A 17,159-nucleotide genomic window follows, 5' to 3' on the forward strand; every position below is an offset into this window, starting at 1 on the left:
TGCTACAATCTGCTTTTTGCAATCTAGTGCAATGATGAGTAGGAGCTGCTATAATTGATAAGGCTATCACAATGATCAATGAGGCAAATGAGAATGAAAATGGCCCATAACGTTTTTTATAGAATGCTCTGGTTGAACATCTGATCCGACAGTAAAGTTGTTTTGTTACGTTACCACAAATTAGTGATAGGTAAATATCAATGAAATTACAAAACAGTACATTTCATATAGGTTTTATTGTATTCTAGTGTCCAGGCCTGCTGCTTTCCCATCATGCTGGTATTGGATATGCGTGCATGTAGTTGGGTCACTACTGTACTGAGGTGTGAGAACGGTAAATATACTGTTGCGGATGTTTATATAACGTGGCGTTTCGATTGCATAATTCCCCCCATGGAACAGTCAGCTACTTTCAATGTTTACTTATGTACGTCCACTTAGAAAAATACATAACGTATGTACACTATACTGACTTACCATAGGCCTCTATCATATTTAATATGCCAAATGTGGCTTTACTTTAACATATAATATATAGAAGAGTAATGCACACCGAGGGCTGTCGTGAGGTGCTGATCACTGGAAGTAGACTAGTAAGTAAGAAAATAGTGTTGCACACTCTGGCTCCATATGCATTTCTCTATTTATTATGATGACAATTTGGCTCTTAGGCCTTCTTCAAATCAACAACCCTTTAACGTAACATCAATCCTGTATCATACGTCCTGCTTCTAGTTGGTCTGTTCTTGCATCAGAGAAAGAGGCTGAAATGTATGGGGTGCCGTTTGTAAAGCAGCTCACGCTGAAAATAACAGCAACATTTTGTCAAATTTAGCTTCAAACAATGTTTAAACAACTGGTGTGAATTGTTGAGGGGCACTCTTTTGCACATTTACAACAATGTTTGTCAACTTAGATATTTTAAATAGTTAAACCCAAATTTTAAATGTTACACCTAATGTTAAATCTAAATGCAGAATCTAAATCTAAATGTTAAATTTAAATCTAAATGTTAAATCCAAATGCTATAGCTAAATGTTAAATCCAAATGCCATAGCTAAATGTTAAATGTAAATGTTATATCTAGATATCAATGTTAAATCTAAATGTGTCGGGTGAAACTAAAATATTCACAATGCCGTTAACCGGAAGTACCAAAATAAAAGCTTGAGGAGGTAAGATAACTAATAAAAACCATCTCATCCGGGGAAAGGGATTCTTGGACATGGATTACCGCGATAATAACTATCTAAAATAATAAACACATTTGGAGAAACAGTATTTGAAGAGTACTTTGAGTTTTTAGTGACACTTTTATGAAGGGACTTATGACCTGTAGCCACCATAGCCAGCCATGAGGGGGGCCCACTTTGACTGATCTGTCATGTTCGCTTGCATAAAGGCCAGGAAGAGCCCCCGACCAGGTACGGTACTGTCAGCCATGGTCGTTCTGCAAAACGTCCAACGAATCGGCGTTAGAACATCGGCAGAGCCGTCCCGGCGGCTATACAACATTTTTCAACAGCGACAGCGGGCGGGAGTAGGCTCTTGCTGACCTTTTATGCAAGCGTACATGACAGACAAATCAAAGTGAGCCCCCCTCGTGGCCGGCATTTAGATTTAACTATTAAATCTAGATTTCACATTTAAAGTTAGATTTAACGTTTAAATTTAGATTCAACTTTTTTTTTTTTTTACAAGTGTTTTTATTGTTTTAGAGAAGGTACAATATACAGTACATTACAATGTCAATTGTAGCAAGACATCTTTCTATTAACCCCATCCTACCCACACCAAACCCTTGTGCTGAGAAAAGGACAGATAAAGAAACAAAAAGGAAAGAAAGAAAGTAACAACAATAACACAAACAAAACCACCTTTCTTCTATTACATCATGATAGCAAATAATGTAGTCATTGTGCTCTACCATCCCTACATCCCTAGCAGTTATGAAGAGGGAAGAGTAGTAAGTCTTTCAAAGTAAGCCAGTAAAGGGTCCCAATATTTTTAACATTTTCTGGATGATCCTCAAAGGGAGTATTTGATTTTTTTTCTTCTTTTATTTTTAGAAACATCATAATATCAGAAAGCCACGTGGAGGCTTCTGGTGGTGTAGATGATTTCCATTCCATAAGTATTCTGTCGTGCTATTAAGGTTGCAAAAGCAACAACCCCCTCCCTACTATTGGGTATTATAAAGCCACCGCCTTGTACCCGAACACTGCCAACGTAGGGCTAGGTTGTAAATTTACACCAAAGGCTTCATTTAAGACCTTAAATATTGATGTTAGATTTAACATGTACGTGCTACATTTAACATTTATGTGTAACATTTCATATTTGGATTTAACTATTTAAAATATCTGTAATTTGACAAATGTTGTTGTAAATGTGCAAAAACGTGACCCTTAAAAATTCACAGCAGTTTTTTAAACATTGTTTGAAGCTAAATGTGAATGAAAATGTTAATGCTGTTATTTTCAGCGTGAGCTGCTTTACACACGGCAGCCCATAGAAATGGAGGCAGGGACTGCCGATGCAAAGGGCCTGACTCCAAAACTCACCTTTTTGTGGACCGGTTTCCCACACAAATGGGATTTTTTTTTGTGGCATGAAGGTTGTGGCCTACCACTGCAGGAACACACTGGCACACAATTGGCATTAAACAAAATGAAAATATTAAGTACTGAAATATTCTGTTCATTTCTTCAGGGTCCTTCAGAAACGTGAGAGCATGAGAGTCCTATTGCTCTGACAGTCGGTCCTGCCAGGAAACGCGATATCTGCCTCTGTCACCAATAATATAATTAGCTAAGGCTGCCTTGCAACCATTGCCGTTCAGCTGCACTGCAGTCACTTTTATATGCTGCGGTCCCACGGCTATGTGCCACACTGAGACTGTCACCGGATGGGCAGAATTCATACCCAAGAATACGCGGTTCGGCCGTGGACTGTAGGCCTAATATTAACAGTCCATGGGCTCAGCACAGACTTGGGCGTCTCGTGGAGGGCACAGCGGACAATTGGTGCATCAACTGCATGGATCTGGAGGGATTTCCTCCTGAAAAAAATCACGATAAACCAAATATGTATGACTTTTTTTTTTTCTTTTTTTTTTAATTTTACGTTTAAGCAGGGGTTACACGAGGTTGGATGCACGGGCCACCGTTGTTTCAGAATCTGTGATTTTAAAGCATCAGTTGCATTTTGGCATGAAGTTCCCCCGGGCGTTGTGTAAGCCGTGCACGCTGAGGAGGCACCTGAAGAATTTGCAGTGTGGGCCAAGGTGGGACGGTCCTACACAGGGTGCGCGCTCCTGTCTCCATATCACTGCCACTAAAAGTAATTCCCCCGGCTCCACGAGACGGACATGCATTGTGTGCGCACGAGCGGGGAAGAAAAGCTCCGAACATGCACGCCGATAACGCCGATCAAATGACACCACGTGCTGTCATATTTAGCTGGTCTGGATCCAAAATTAATTCCGAGCGTAAGCTTTCTCGCGCACCGGAGTGACTTGCTGCAGCTAAGAGCCTGTTTGTGTTTGTACCCTGCAGTCAGTTGCTCGTTGTAAAATGAGGTTTGGAAGCATCATTTTATTCGTCGCTCTCTGCTCTTTTACCGCTTATTATATTTATGAGCCAATTCCCGAGGAGATAGAAGAGAGATGGAAACTCATGCTGACCAACTCTTTCTTCAGAAGTCTCAGCAACCTGGTAAGGACATGCTTATTTATTCCTTAAGCTATCTTGACATTAGGTCTGCTGGTACTGATGGTTCCTTTTAAAAAAAATAATGATAATGATTCCCTTTAGAATAGGCTATCTAGCACTTTGACTGAATGAACACGTAGTTGTTATTTCAGTTTAATACGTGAGTAATTAATGTAGCCATATATCAAATAACAAAACATGCTTAGTTGTCTTAGGGAAAGTGGCAGGTTAAACGTGTATTGCATTTTGCTGATGTGGATATACATGCTTGTTATATCAGATTATGTCAGATGCTAATCCACGTGTTGTATAGTCCTGCTCACCTGTTCTAATATTAGATCCTATTAAGGAAACTCCGATCTATTTATGACCATCAGGCATCTGTGGTTTACGCTAGCCCGTTGTGGTGCAACTAAAATGACCCTTTATTGGTTTACACACCAAGTCATATATGGCTACAACACTAGTATAAACATGAGCAATTTCTTTCTCTTTCCACTACACCACAAGATCAATATACTTAGTCCATTCTACACCTAGAGAGGTGTTGCAGTAGTGTGAGTATAACATATTTATCATAAAACGCAAGTGCAGGCTACTGCCTTTAATACAACACCACATATTTTGTTCAGACTCATTATTTCTGATGGATTCAATAACATTTCAACATAAAACAAATTATTGTATTAAGAGATTTAAGTGTTTTGTTGTTGAGCGTATGCATGTAGAGCTTGGAGTGGAGGACTTTGTTGTGGCGACAGTAGAAGAGCATCAGTGTATTAGCCTAATGCCAGCCACCATCATCATCAGACATAGGAGTGCGAGTCATGCTTTAACTTATCATTTAGTTATGACATCTTGAAATAAATAACTAAGGGGCGGTTGACATTACCAGGCAACGCTCAGAGTCCCTCTCTCCTTCTGTAATACTGCATAGCCACATAGTTTAGCATCTTAACCCTTTCTGTTTTGAATATTCTGAGCTTTGGTCGAGGTGGTAGTTCGCATAGGATGCAGCCTGCAGTAGATTGAACAGTATGTACAGTATGAGATGTAATACTCACGGCTCAGTTCCTAATGTGTCTGTCTCTGTCTCATTCTGTTGCTTGGCTTCACTTTCCAGGCAGACCTCAGTGAATTACTGGGGCTGAAGGACTACATGGGGGTGATGTACTTCATCACTCTGGCTGAAAGGGTAGTGCCTGTGTCTGACGAGCATGTCAAGGTGACAGAAGAGAAATTTGATGGAGTGGAGGTGGTGTTGTACCAGCCTAAGCAGACGGGCGGTGAAAGTGAGCTCAAGAGAGCTGTCATATACCTTCACGGTGGAGGATGGTGTCTGGGTAGTTCCAGTAAGTTGAAAGGCTGGCCTGTCTTCTTCTTTACCACACAGAATCACACACACATACAGTACACACACAGGGTGACGTGTATGATGTGTTCTTCACGCAGCTATTCTACAAATTTGAATGAGAAACGTACTCTGAAATGGATGTGACAAATTACAGCTTTGTATGGACTCCGTGTGTCAGTTATTATGACGGGATCATACATAATTAAACCATCGCACACAAGCCCCAAAGCTTTCACCGTTTCCTGAGTAAGAAACACACCGTCTGCTGGAGCGGGGGGAACCTCAGAGGGTGGTTACACTTGCTAATCCAAAATGTAAATTTACACATGACATGCAGTGTGACACATCTCATGCTGTTGTTGCAATCTGTTGAACAGCTAGAACAATTACAGGATCACACATCTTGTCAGGATATAGCGCAATACTAGATGGCAGGTTCCTCTCTGTTACTGCAATGTTACCTTGGATGCCAATAATTTGGTGGTTTGTGTTGCTTTAGAATCTCTGTTCTGATCTGTCTGTCTTCTTTGTCTATGCAGGGATGAGTCCGTATGATCTACTGGCCAGAAAAATGGTCACGAATCTAGATGCAGTTGTTCTTTCTGTCGAGTAAGTATTTCATATTTCATAGCCAGTTTTATGCAGCTACTGTAATATACGGCCCCAAACTGCTGTTTCATTTGTATTATTCATAGTTAAGTTGTACTATTCCCCCAACTCTTTCTCTCAGCCACTCGCACAATTTTCTGTTGTCATATGTGCCTGTCCTCCTCCATTAGTCACAGGCTAGATGGAAGTGAGGATGCAGTAGAGGGAAGCTAACAGGTTTTCATTTGGGTCTCACCAGGCTTTTCCCTGTCAAAGCTGCACTCACTGTTGTTCTTTGGCACTTCCGGCCCTCTCTCTCACTACTGTCACTTTCTTATACCAATACCCACTTGCTATCATCTAATTCACTATTCACAGTTTTTCAGCTTTTTCAAACAATTATGTGAAATACCAGTACTCCGTCACCAAGTCATACTTTCATTTTAGTGTGTATAACGAGGATGTGCTTGATGGCATGCTGTACATGATTTAACAGTGGGAGGTAGAGTGGATCAAAGTATTGGAGTTTGGTGTGTGGGGGGTACTGCCTTTTCTGCCTCAAGTGAATTCCTGTGTGCAATGTTTAAGGGTTTTATGAGTAATTCCAGCATTTGACAATCTCAAAGTCAGCCATGTGCAACATTTTGTTCATAGATTAAAACAAACAGTTTAGAACATGCAATTTGTTTCAATAATATAGGTGCAGTTTGCAGTTGTTTTGAGGCATTTATTTGAATCATTTGGGGTGTCACTGTTTATAAAACACAATCAGGTACAGTAATGCATACCTGGTTGTAATGTTAGTGTAATCATTAGTAGTGGCTCAAGACAGCTCAAACATTAAAAAGGTTTTGCAATTTCATAAATTTTGTTGATTGAATATTACAAAAACATTGCTTGCATAAAACTCAGGTTTACATTTCCAGAGAATATTTTTAAGAGAAAGTTATGTGTCTTTATTTTACCACCTTTGTTTGATTTATTTATATATATATATATGTGTGTATATGTGTGTGTGTGTGTGTGTGTGTGTGTGTGTATATATTATAGAAGATACATACATTTGTAAGTTGTTTGGCTAAATCTGGCATTTTACACAAATGACTTATTGATATCAATTAATATGTATTAAGATAAATTGTCAATTTGTACATTTTCTCTAATAACTTTAGTAATGTTAATTTTTCCTGAGCAGAGGTTGCTAAATAAGTAAATGTAGTGTGATAACACTGACCAATAATTGTATGATTTTCAGCCTAGATGAGCATCTTTCTGTTGCTTAAACTTTTATACAACTAATTTCTTCTCCCAAACATGTAAATGTGTTAAACTAGTTTTAGAAAAAAAAAGCATAGTCAATTTTCTCTTAATCTTAATCTTATTTTCTCTTAAGGTTATCCCCTTAGAAATGTTTTCATGTGTATTTATTATGACTCAAAATGTAGTTTTAATCTGCAACGTTCTGCTTCTTCAGGTACCGACTTGCCCCGGCTCACCACTTCCCTGTCCCATATGAGGACGTATACCATGTGGTTAAACATTTCCTCCAGAAGGGGGTGCTGGCCCGGTACTCTGTGGACCCAGGACGCATTGCTGTGTCTGGGGATAGTGCTGGAGGGAACCTGGCAGCTGCGGTCTCCCAGCAGGTACTAAATCTGTTTAGTGTTAGCTTTATGTTTTTGGTTTACATATGGAAAAATAACTGTATGAAGAGGTGATATGAGGCAAGGGTAATCAGCCAGTTTATGATGAATAGTACTGTATTACCCTAAACCAAAAGAACATTATCTCTGTGTTGGGTTTGAGGTGAACAATAGTGACCTACTATATCGTTTGTTTGAACTATTTAGCAGGAAATGACATTGATTTTAAGCAAATTTCTCTGATTCATAATAACTACTACGCTTTTATAACTGTTTATACTCTGTGAGTGCCATAACATAACATTGAGACCACTCTTCATAACATCAATGAACATGGGGAGCTGGGCATTTCAAATAACACAAGGAGACAAATAAAGAAAAACAATGATGAGGGGGGTCTTACAGGAGGTAGTTTTTAAGTTACAGGATAAGAAAACAATAAATATTTGTAAGACCAGGGTGACCTGGCTTCAGTGGGAGAGCAGTGCTTGGCGCCACTGTGATAAGTTGCTTCACTTCAGTCTTGTAAAGGTTTTAACTCTGTCCTGACCTCATTTTGGCCAAGAAAAAGCAAAGGCTGAGTTCACTTGATATCACAAATTTGTTATTGTTGCTTCTAAGTTTCATACTTGTGGAATATGTTTAGATAATGGACTCACCTGCTCCTGTCAAGTATAAACCAGAAGGAAGGGACAACCGAATGTGAACACTTTCCCCCCCTGCAAAAACATGCTAGCTGAAACACTAAAGATGTTTACGCGTATCTTTGCGGAAGCATAATTCTAGCTATATTCTACCTTGATGAACTCAATCTGATGGCTTGTTCCAGGACATGGGCCTTGTCGCACACAGTCCACTTGACCCAACAACTACTGTAACACTGTAGGGGGGTTGGAATCAGATGCACTACCCTTTGACCCTAAAGATCACTGTTTAAGGCCATGGAAAACATCTGGTGTGGCACCGTTGAGAGGAGCTGACGTTAATGCTTCACTTTCCAGGCGTACACAGTGCTGGAGCAGACAGGATGTCTCTGGGCACGCTTAGCAGACGTTTGGTGACAACACTGACATCATGAGTCAGACGTCAGGCTGGTAGATAGGGATCTGTTTGCTTCAAAGCAAAAACCTAGTGCACTTACTGGCTCACGCTGCCTTCAGGGTGACCCCATGATCCACTGTCATGGGACATGGCTGTTCCCTGGGAAAGTTACTGCTCTTACTCCTCCTCTTTGTCATATTTCTCATAAAGGGAATTGTTTTGCAGCACCTTCTTACCTAAACACAGGTCATTTTCTTCCCTTAATTTTGACCAGACAATCAGGAAAGATGCTTATATAAGTATTTTACCGCTGGAATAATACATAAATACAAAGCTGGTCTTTTAATGCAGTAGAATAGCGTACATATTGATTTTAATTGGTGCTACATGGCCAGAGAAAACACAGAAAATGGGCTGTGGTGTTCCCTCTTGCTCAACTTCCAGAATGCACTGCGCCACAGCGGCCTTTACAGGTCCCATGACATGCTGTTTTTTGGATGCTTTTATACAGGCCTTAGTGGTCCGCTAATACTGTATCTGAAGTCTCTTTCCCAAAAGCCTTGGTGCAGAATTACAGCCCCTAAGAGCTAGTCCCACAATGAGCTTTCCTTAGTATGTGCCATTTCTGTGTCTGTAAATGCTAATGAGGAGTAGAGAAGCGGGTGAAGGTGGAGGGTGGGGGTGTGGCCTTGACCAGTTTGCCATGGGCAAAGCAGAGAAAGGGGAGGTAACCTTTCCCCTTATGACGAGATATAGGGAAGATTCCTGATTGACCCATCTGAGCTTGTTTTATCTCAAAGGCGGAGCAGAATACCCAGGGCTCGGTTTACACCTATCGCTATTGCTATCCACCGAAGGACGATAGGAAGGCTGGGGGAACACATAGTAATGTTAAAAAAAACTAAAGTGAAATTATTATGCCATGGCACCTTTTAAATCAGACAAATAGCAATTAAAATCCCTCCAATTCAAGTAGATTCTGAACCAATCAGCTGAGAGGCAGGCATTTCCCAGCATGCCCAGGGTCTGCCTGGGTCTTACATACACTTGAAAGCAACTGTTCTGCCTGTGTCTCAAAATTGCGGATATCGTTGCCTATGTGTGCATGACGTCAGAGCAAGTCAGACACAGATCTAGCTGGCAGGCATTGGACAGCGATCGCTGGTAATGGATTCTGCGCAAGCCTGGCTCATCTTGAACGAGCCTATTGCAAGCAGGTCATACAATCAATATGGCGGCTGGCTGGTAATAAACAATATCGCCTTACAGTTAAACTATAAGCTAAAATTTTTCTAAAAAAATTTAGGCGAGAAATAGGCAATACAGTAATATAATCTTGGAATGTATTTGGTCAGTGCTGCCTAGTTTTACCATTTCATCAGAGTTTTCTAATGCTCTGTTTTTGCAACACAGGAAACAGTATGGCGCCCACGTCCCTTCCCAAATGGCAGTAATTCAGCCAAACACTTGAAAATGTATTTCTGAACACATTTATAGTGAGAAGTAGGCAATACAATTATAGTCTAGGGTTATATTTGAATTAATTAATTATATTAGTAGACAAAGTATCCATTTAAGATGCTTTTTGGCTTGGTTGAGCAAGTTATGTTTTGTAGGACAGCTGTACTGTTACACCGATCTAGTTCTCTTACCATATCCAAGAGTTAAGTTTTCTACAGCTTAGTGAAGAGACAAACAAATGCATAACTGGGAGTGATGCAATTCTTCCTGTAAACAACCATAACATGTGATTGGAAAATACTGTTTTATTTCTCAATACCTTCAGCAGATATTTCACCGAATTGAGAAATACTCAATTACAATGGAATTTTCTTTGAAAACATGCCAATCTTTTTCTGTTTCTCTGCACAGTTACAAAGAGAGCCTGGACAGCAGGTTCAGTTAAAGGCCCAAGCACTCATCTACCCTGTACTGCAGGCTCTGGATCTTAACACACCTTCCTATCAGCAGAATCAGGACATGCCCATTCTGCCCCGCACCCTCATGGTGCGTTTCTGGAGCGAGTACTTCACCAGCGACAAGGCCCTCTTCAGAGCCATGATGGCCAACACCCACAATAACCCTGAGTCTTCACGCCTGCTGAAGTTTGTCAACTGGAGCGCCTTTCTGCCAGAAACATATCATAGAAAATACAACTACAGCGCTCCTGCTGTTGTGCAGGGGGTCGGAGGGGAGGCAACTGGGACGGATGTACCATCTCGATCTTTTGCTGACCCGAGGGCATCACCCCTGCTGGTTCCAGACTCTGCCTTGCACTCTCTGCCCAAGGCCTACGTTCTGACATGTGAGTATGATGTTCTCCGAGATGATGGGATCATGTATGTTACACGGCTCCGTGCTGCTGGTGTTGAGGTGACACATGAACACTATGACACAGGATTTCATGGAGGGCTGATGTTCACTGTGTGGCCAACTGACTTCCTGATTGCACGTCGCATGACAGACAACTATATCAAATGGCTTGAGGAAAACTTGTAAAAAAACCTCTCGACTATCAATATTCATTCCAGCTTTTCAACACAATGCACCAGTGTTTGGTTAGGTGCAACTCTTTCCCATCTGGTGTTCAAGTTTTTGTTCATTTCTTTTTCTTTCGTCATTCTATTTCTTAGTAAATATATTGAGTAATATATCAACTTCTTCTGTTTTTCCACTCATGAATTTTACCTCATTAGATACCAATTAGAAACAGGAATTTGTCCACATGAGGTGGTCTGAGTAAAATACCATCACTCAAGTGTTGTACATGATTGTGATCATTGTCCGACCAACATAACACTACCAATAGGTGAAATATTGAAAAAAAATGTTGAGATTGTTGTTGTGAATGGTTAAACAGTGTTTTACCTGTGGCCTAGGTGGCTAGCTGACCTTTTGTGGTACTGTTCATTGTATCGCATCACAGGACCTTCTACCTAATCTTATATCCATTGTGTCAGAATCACTACTATAAATTAGCATCGCATGCTACCAAAGAAATCTTAACTATCCCATCTGGGATTTTAAGAATCCTGTGCAAGTATTGGCAAAGGGGGAAAGAATTTTCACAACAGAAAAACTTTAATAACTTCAAAACTTATGTTCAGTTTGGACAAAGAGAATGCAGCTAATACTGAAACCTAAGATTGTTTAGATGTGTTTGCAAAACTATAACTGCTTCATTAGAGATTAGTTGATGTAACACTGTTTTCCACAAGTAAAGGACTAGCCATTAGTTGTGTAATCCATAAAAATGTGGTACACAGGAAGAGGCCTCTTGGTATGGTAAATGATTAAAATTGCAGAGTGAATGGTTTGTACATTTCAACATCTATTCTACATTTCAACAATCTGCAATTATACAATGTACAATTTTCTACATACTTTAAGGAATGTACCAAAACTATTATCTGAAGTCTTGTTTGCGTTATACTGGCTACAGACAATGGAATTTGATGAGTCACATTCCACACAGAATATTGTTATTAATCAGTGAAGATCATGCTGTAACAATGTACATACTTCACACCATACAAGCATTCTTCACACCTTGTGTACACACAGATGCTTGTGATTGAGCTGAGCAGGGTGTGTTGTAGCAATATGGCAAAAAGAGGGATAATGTCCAAGAGGGAATTTGGTCAAAGTTGTATTTGGAGTCTTAGTATTTACAATGCATCACAAGTCTTAAATGAATTCCCTATAATAAAATCTATAAAGGGGCATGTGTGTACTGTTAGCTTAAAATGCTTAAAGCTAAAGTCGTTTTGTGTTTTGTTTTTTAAGTATCGGTTTAGGCACCAGAACCATTTTAAAAGTTGTTTTAACGGTTTTGAAAAAAACAACAACAATCCCCCACCCTTTGTGTGTACTACCCCCTTCTTTGTTCAAGCATGGTTTTAATGTAGTTTGAGTCAACCGTTTTGCATGTGGTGAATTTGGCAGTCTACATGGAAACAATAAAGAAGCTATCATAGCTTTCAGTTATAGACTTGCCTTTGTGTAATGGATACAGTACAGGCAATGACACAAAGGCTGCTTTGTTGGAGGAAGTTGCCAGTGCAAGACCAAGTGCCATTTTCATGATGACATTTGTAACATGTAACATTGTGTGGACAAGATTATATGGCTGGCACTAACACTGTATGCCTATGTCTGTTTGTTTGTTTTCTTCCAGTATTTTATTTTCACACAGAAAATACAGTATCGCATACAGTATGTATCTTTTTAATCAAGTGACAGTTTGTCAGAGAAACAAAATTCATTTGCATTAGCACTGCTACATTCTCAATTGTAAATATGACTATTTTTTGTTTTGGATTCCCTCTTGGAGAACCTATGATTTGCATCATTTTTAATTTCATTGTTATCTGTCAATAAATTGACTGGACCTCTAACTACTGATCACTGTGTGTGCGTGTGTGTGTGTGTGTGTGTGACATACTTTGTAGAGAGAGAAAAACATACTAGAACAGAAGTGTCTTGTCATGTAACAAGATGTTGACAAATACATTTCACACAGTTAAAGTGAACAGGATGATATGCTGTAAGGATATTGTGTATCAACTGACCCAACAAATCCAAGGTGAAGCATTGCAGATTGGATCTGAAAGAGAGAGTACAGTTGATCTGCTCACATGCTGCAGAATGTGTCCACTAATGTGTTCTATTCAAGAGGTTGAAAAAAAACCCTTTTTTCTTTGGATATCAAAGAGGATGATGCATGAGTGTGAACAAACCATTTATACAAAAGAATGATTCAACTAGGTCAAACTTGTTCGCCAGGACATGTTAAACGAAACACTCCATGCCTCCTGGGTACAGAGTGGACTATTTATGCACTAAACAAGGCTGGTGATATTTCTCTGTATGCTGGCCTTTTGTGAAAGTGTGTGCATGTACTTTATGTGTAGATGCACTTATTTATCCCTCTGTAGATGAAATGGTGAGACTGTTCTTCAAATTCCTTCACTGCTATGGAGGGCTAATAACAGTAGTGTGAAATGGATTATGGTAGATGATTCTTGGAATACTAATAGCATATAGTAGTTTTGCACGGATTATACCTAAATACAGTTTAGAAATTGCACAAATACTCTAGTCACACACAGGAATGTGTAAGCATGAGGAAAGCGTGCACATGGTGCTAATGCAAATATGCACTTACATGATTTTCTTTCGGGTTTGGTTTAACTTTTCATAAGGCAATGTCAGGTCAAACACTGAAAGATCTGAAGATAAAGCTAGTCAAGTCAGATTTATTTTCATCATTAATTTTGAGTCGCAGAATAACAATAAGAGAATAAGAATAATGAGAATGTTTTGATTAGGAAACCATGAGTTTAACATGAGTTTAACATAAAGCAACCTACCTAAAAACTTGTATACTATAAGAGACCAAGTGCCCTGTATTGCTTTTGTTGCCTCAATGGCCACATCTGAATTGCAATATCTTCCCAAAAATATGTTGTACATGTTCTACAGATGTCGCTTTATATGCAATATAGAGCTTTAGCTTTCGTAGTTATCCTTACTTGAACTTTTCTGCTGCTTTCTCTCGTTCTCACTCTGTGGCAATAAAACTACTCTACACTACACTTTTTATTATGAAACGTGAAACGCACACAGAACGTAGTCCAATATTTCACCTTTGCTTATTTTCATTGCTCATTCCAACAGAGATGCCAATGTTAACGGAATGGGGGGGGGGGGGGGGGCGGATTAAACAGGGTGAATTAGTCATGGCTGAAAGTAAGCACTTGACCCTGTCTGTTGTTATAAAGCCTGATGAAGTTAAGTGTGGTTAATGGGGATTCAGGCTGAAATATGCATCAATTGACAGTCACATACTGCATGAAACAAGCTTTCTTATGATCTAAGACTTCTAGGTAATACATTAGTAAGGAGGCCGGTATTAGAAAGTTTCAATAAACAAGACCAACCAAAACCATTGGTTGTCCTAACAAGAGCCTGACTGACCATTCTACAATACTAATTCCACAGTGGAAGTTTTTTTTTTTTTTAAAGATTGGAATTCAATGATTTTTTAATTGCAGGTCTAAAGTTGTTGATATGATTCAGGAAAGAGAGAAGAAAATACAGAAAAAAAGCAACTTTTCATTCCTTTGATTTTTATTTACTGTTTGTGTTTCAAACCTTTGAAACATGTTTCACTCTGAAGGTGAAAGGCAAGAGGACAAAGGAGCAAATGATGTGCAGTGGTGGAGGGTGTGTGTGTGTGTGTGTGTGTGTGTGTGTAAGAACTCAAAGCAAGTGTCTCTGGGCTGACACTGTTACACATACATACTTTGAAAATACACACATTCACACTAATAAAACTAACATGCTACTCAAGCCTTTTAATTCTCTATTCTAAGATGTCTCTATTCTAAGTCACTATCCAGGAAATTGCACAATAAACCATGGTTCTCTAAAATGATGAGAAGCGTATCGGAATGAAAATGAAAGGTGTAAGCCTGCACAATAAGAGGAAAATCTGCCATGAGCGATTTTAGGCCTTTATTGACAGGGCAGCTGATTGCATGAAAGGGGAGAGAGAGGGGGAACGACATGCACCAAAGGGCTGCAGGCTGGAGTGGAACCCAGGCTCGCTGCATCGAGGCGCAAACCTCTACGGGCACCTGCTCTACAAACTGAGCTATCCAGGCACCAGAGGGATGGGCCCCCGCGTCTTCGCATGCCTCATGGTACCTGCCGGCAGTGCATTTGCAAATCGTCACCAATGAAAACAGAACTCCCTGCTGAGTTCAATGATACCTCACACAAGGGTATACATCAAACGGGTCTTAACTTATAAAAAAAGGGCGTGGTTACAGCATAGGGGTTGGGTCAAACCATCACCAATCGAAAAATAAACTCTGCTGAGTTCAATGATACCTCACACAAAACTCTACCTGAAATGGGTCACCCAAGGGGGCATGGTTTAAGCATAGGGCGTGGGGCAAACTATGTACAAGGAACTCACTGCTGAGTTAAATGACACATCACACAAGACTCTACATTAAACGGTTCAAATGTTATGAAAGTGGGCGTGGTTAAAGTATAGGTGATGGCTCAGTATCACATGTAGACCACACATAAGTTTCATGTAAATCGCATAATGTTTGACATATAAGGCTGATTTCCTGTTGCCAGTGGGGGGGCGCTATGACCAAAAGTCAGTTTTTGCCGGTTAAGTCCTCAGGCCTGGACCCTTGTCAATCGTGAGAAATTTCGGCTAAAGTGGACAAGAAATTCTTAATTCATTGATAAGTGCTAAAAATGGCTGCCACGCCCACACCGTTGGACAAAATGTTTTGCTTTTAGTACGTTTTCATTGGTAAGGTCTTTAGATGATGAAATATCTAGGAGGAGTTTGTTAAAATATAGCACCTTGACTTTTAGGCCTACTTCCTGTTGCCGCTAGGGGTACCACTTTCGAGCCAATTGGACAATGTAGACTCAAGTTACAACCACATCTTGTTTCAATGGCAAAATGCCAATAACTTTTCATCTCTAAGGTCTTAAGATTGCACAGATGGCTAAAAATGACCAAAGTCACACTAATTTTGAACTTTAAAACTTATAAACCTAATAATAAAAAAGGAAACCTTAATGAAATACATGTAAAGATAGAGCTGGTCCATGTGTTTGGTTCCACTATGTTGATGTGTGTCTCATAGGGATATATGTGATATATGTGTTGAATGTTTTCAGTCTGCCCCACGTTACCGCTCTTTTCTGCCCAGCTTTCTGAGCTTGGCAAATAAGAGCTCTCTGAACTTGTCACCCATGAGGAAGTAGAAGACTGGGTTGATGACACTGTGCAAGAAGGCCCACGGTCGGGTCAGGATGTACAGGCCCTCTATGTAAATCTTTGTACATCCCTGCTGCATCCCTGCCCAGGCCTTATCAGATGCTAGTTTGACATTTCTCAGCACGTGGTATGGAGTGTAGAGAACCAGAAAAATGACTGCAGCCATTAGAACAACCCTCAAAGGCCGCTTGAATGAGGTTGTTCTGTTCTGGACAGCCCTTTCTTGGACACGGAGCAGATGGGCAATTTGGTAGGAGAAACCAATGAGTCCAAGCACAGGGACAAGGTAACCAGTCAGGGTTAGTCCCAGGCTGTAGCCCAATGTATTGACATCTCCTTCCAGGCTGGCAAAATCCCTGCAGCGACTCCAGTTCCCACTCTGGAGGTCGTGGACCATCAGTGATATCATTGGAGCAATTTCCACATTGACAGCTAGCCAGCTCAGCCCTGTTACAATCAAGGCTGATCGTGGACTCAGCAGGAAGTGGTTCCGTGTTGGATATCTATCTGATGAGCAGGAAGCGGTCCATGCTTAGCAAAACCATAACAGGATGGAAGAGTAAGATTTACATGCAGTACATAGCGGTTGATAATGCAAGCATAGGGACTGGTCTCTGATTGGTTGTTTGCATAGAGGTACGCGAGACGTGGCTGTGCAGAGGAAAATTAGGTCGGAGACGGCCAGGCTGAAGAGGTAGAGTTCAGCTCTGCCACTGCTGCAAACAAAATTTAACCAAGTACAACCACAAAGTTGCCAGAAAAACCGATGCAGAACTCGATGCCATAAGATGGTGACAGTAGTACCGCAGAGCATGTCAGGGATCTTGTACAAGGGGGCCACTGGAGAGAAGAGGGCATGGGAGGACAGAATAGAAGAGGACAACATAGAGAAGAGACGACAGAGGAATAGAGAGGAGCATGGAGGGGAAGTGAGAGGGAAAGAAAAAAATGTGAGTAATAAAAGAAACAATGTTCTATGACTTGGAATTGTGACCATTTTAAAT

The 17,159-nt window shown here is 40.3% G+C and overlaps 1 protein-coding gene and 1 pseudogene across 1 annotated transcript; one reads left to right on the top strand and one right to left on the bottom strand.

Moving 5' to 3' along the window:
- Window positions 1-3,236: 3,236 nt before the first annotated feature.
- aadac (arylacetamide deacetylase) lies at window positions 3,237-12,736 on the top strand. The gene is made up of 5 exons (XM_032509232.1): window positions 3,237-3,716; window positions 4,837-5,065; window positions 5,607-5,676; window positions 7,130-7,301; window positions 10,212-12,736. Exons 1-5 carry the CDS (start codon window positions 3,576-3,578, stop codon window positions 10,836-10,838), a joined length of 1,239 nt encoding a protein of 412 aa, XP_032365123.1. The 5' UTR covers window positions 3,237-3,575; the 3' UTR covers window positions 10,839-12,736.
- Window positions 12,737-15,065: 2,329 nt separating this feature from the next.
- The window catches only part of LOC116682537 (succinate receptor 1-like), a 2,928-nt pseudogene continuing 834 nt past the window's right edge, over window positions 15,066-17,159 (bottom strand).

This window comes from Etheostoma spectabile, chromosome 3 (genome assembly GCF_008692095.1).
Source record: "Etheostoma spectabile isolate EspeVRDwgs_2016 chromosome 3, UIUC_Espe_1.0, whole genome shotgun sequence".
Taxonomy (NCBI): Eukaryota; Metazoa; Chordata; class Actinopteri; order Perciformes; family Percidae; genus Etheostoma; species Etheostoma spectabile.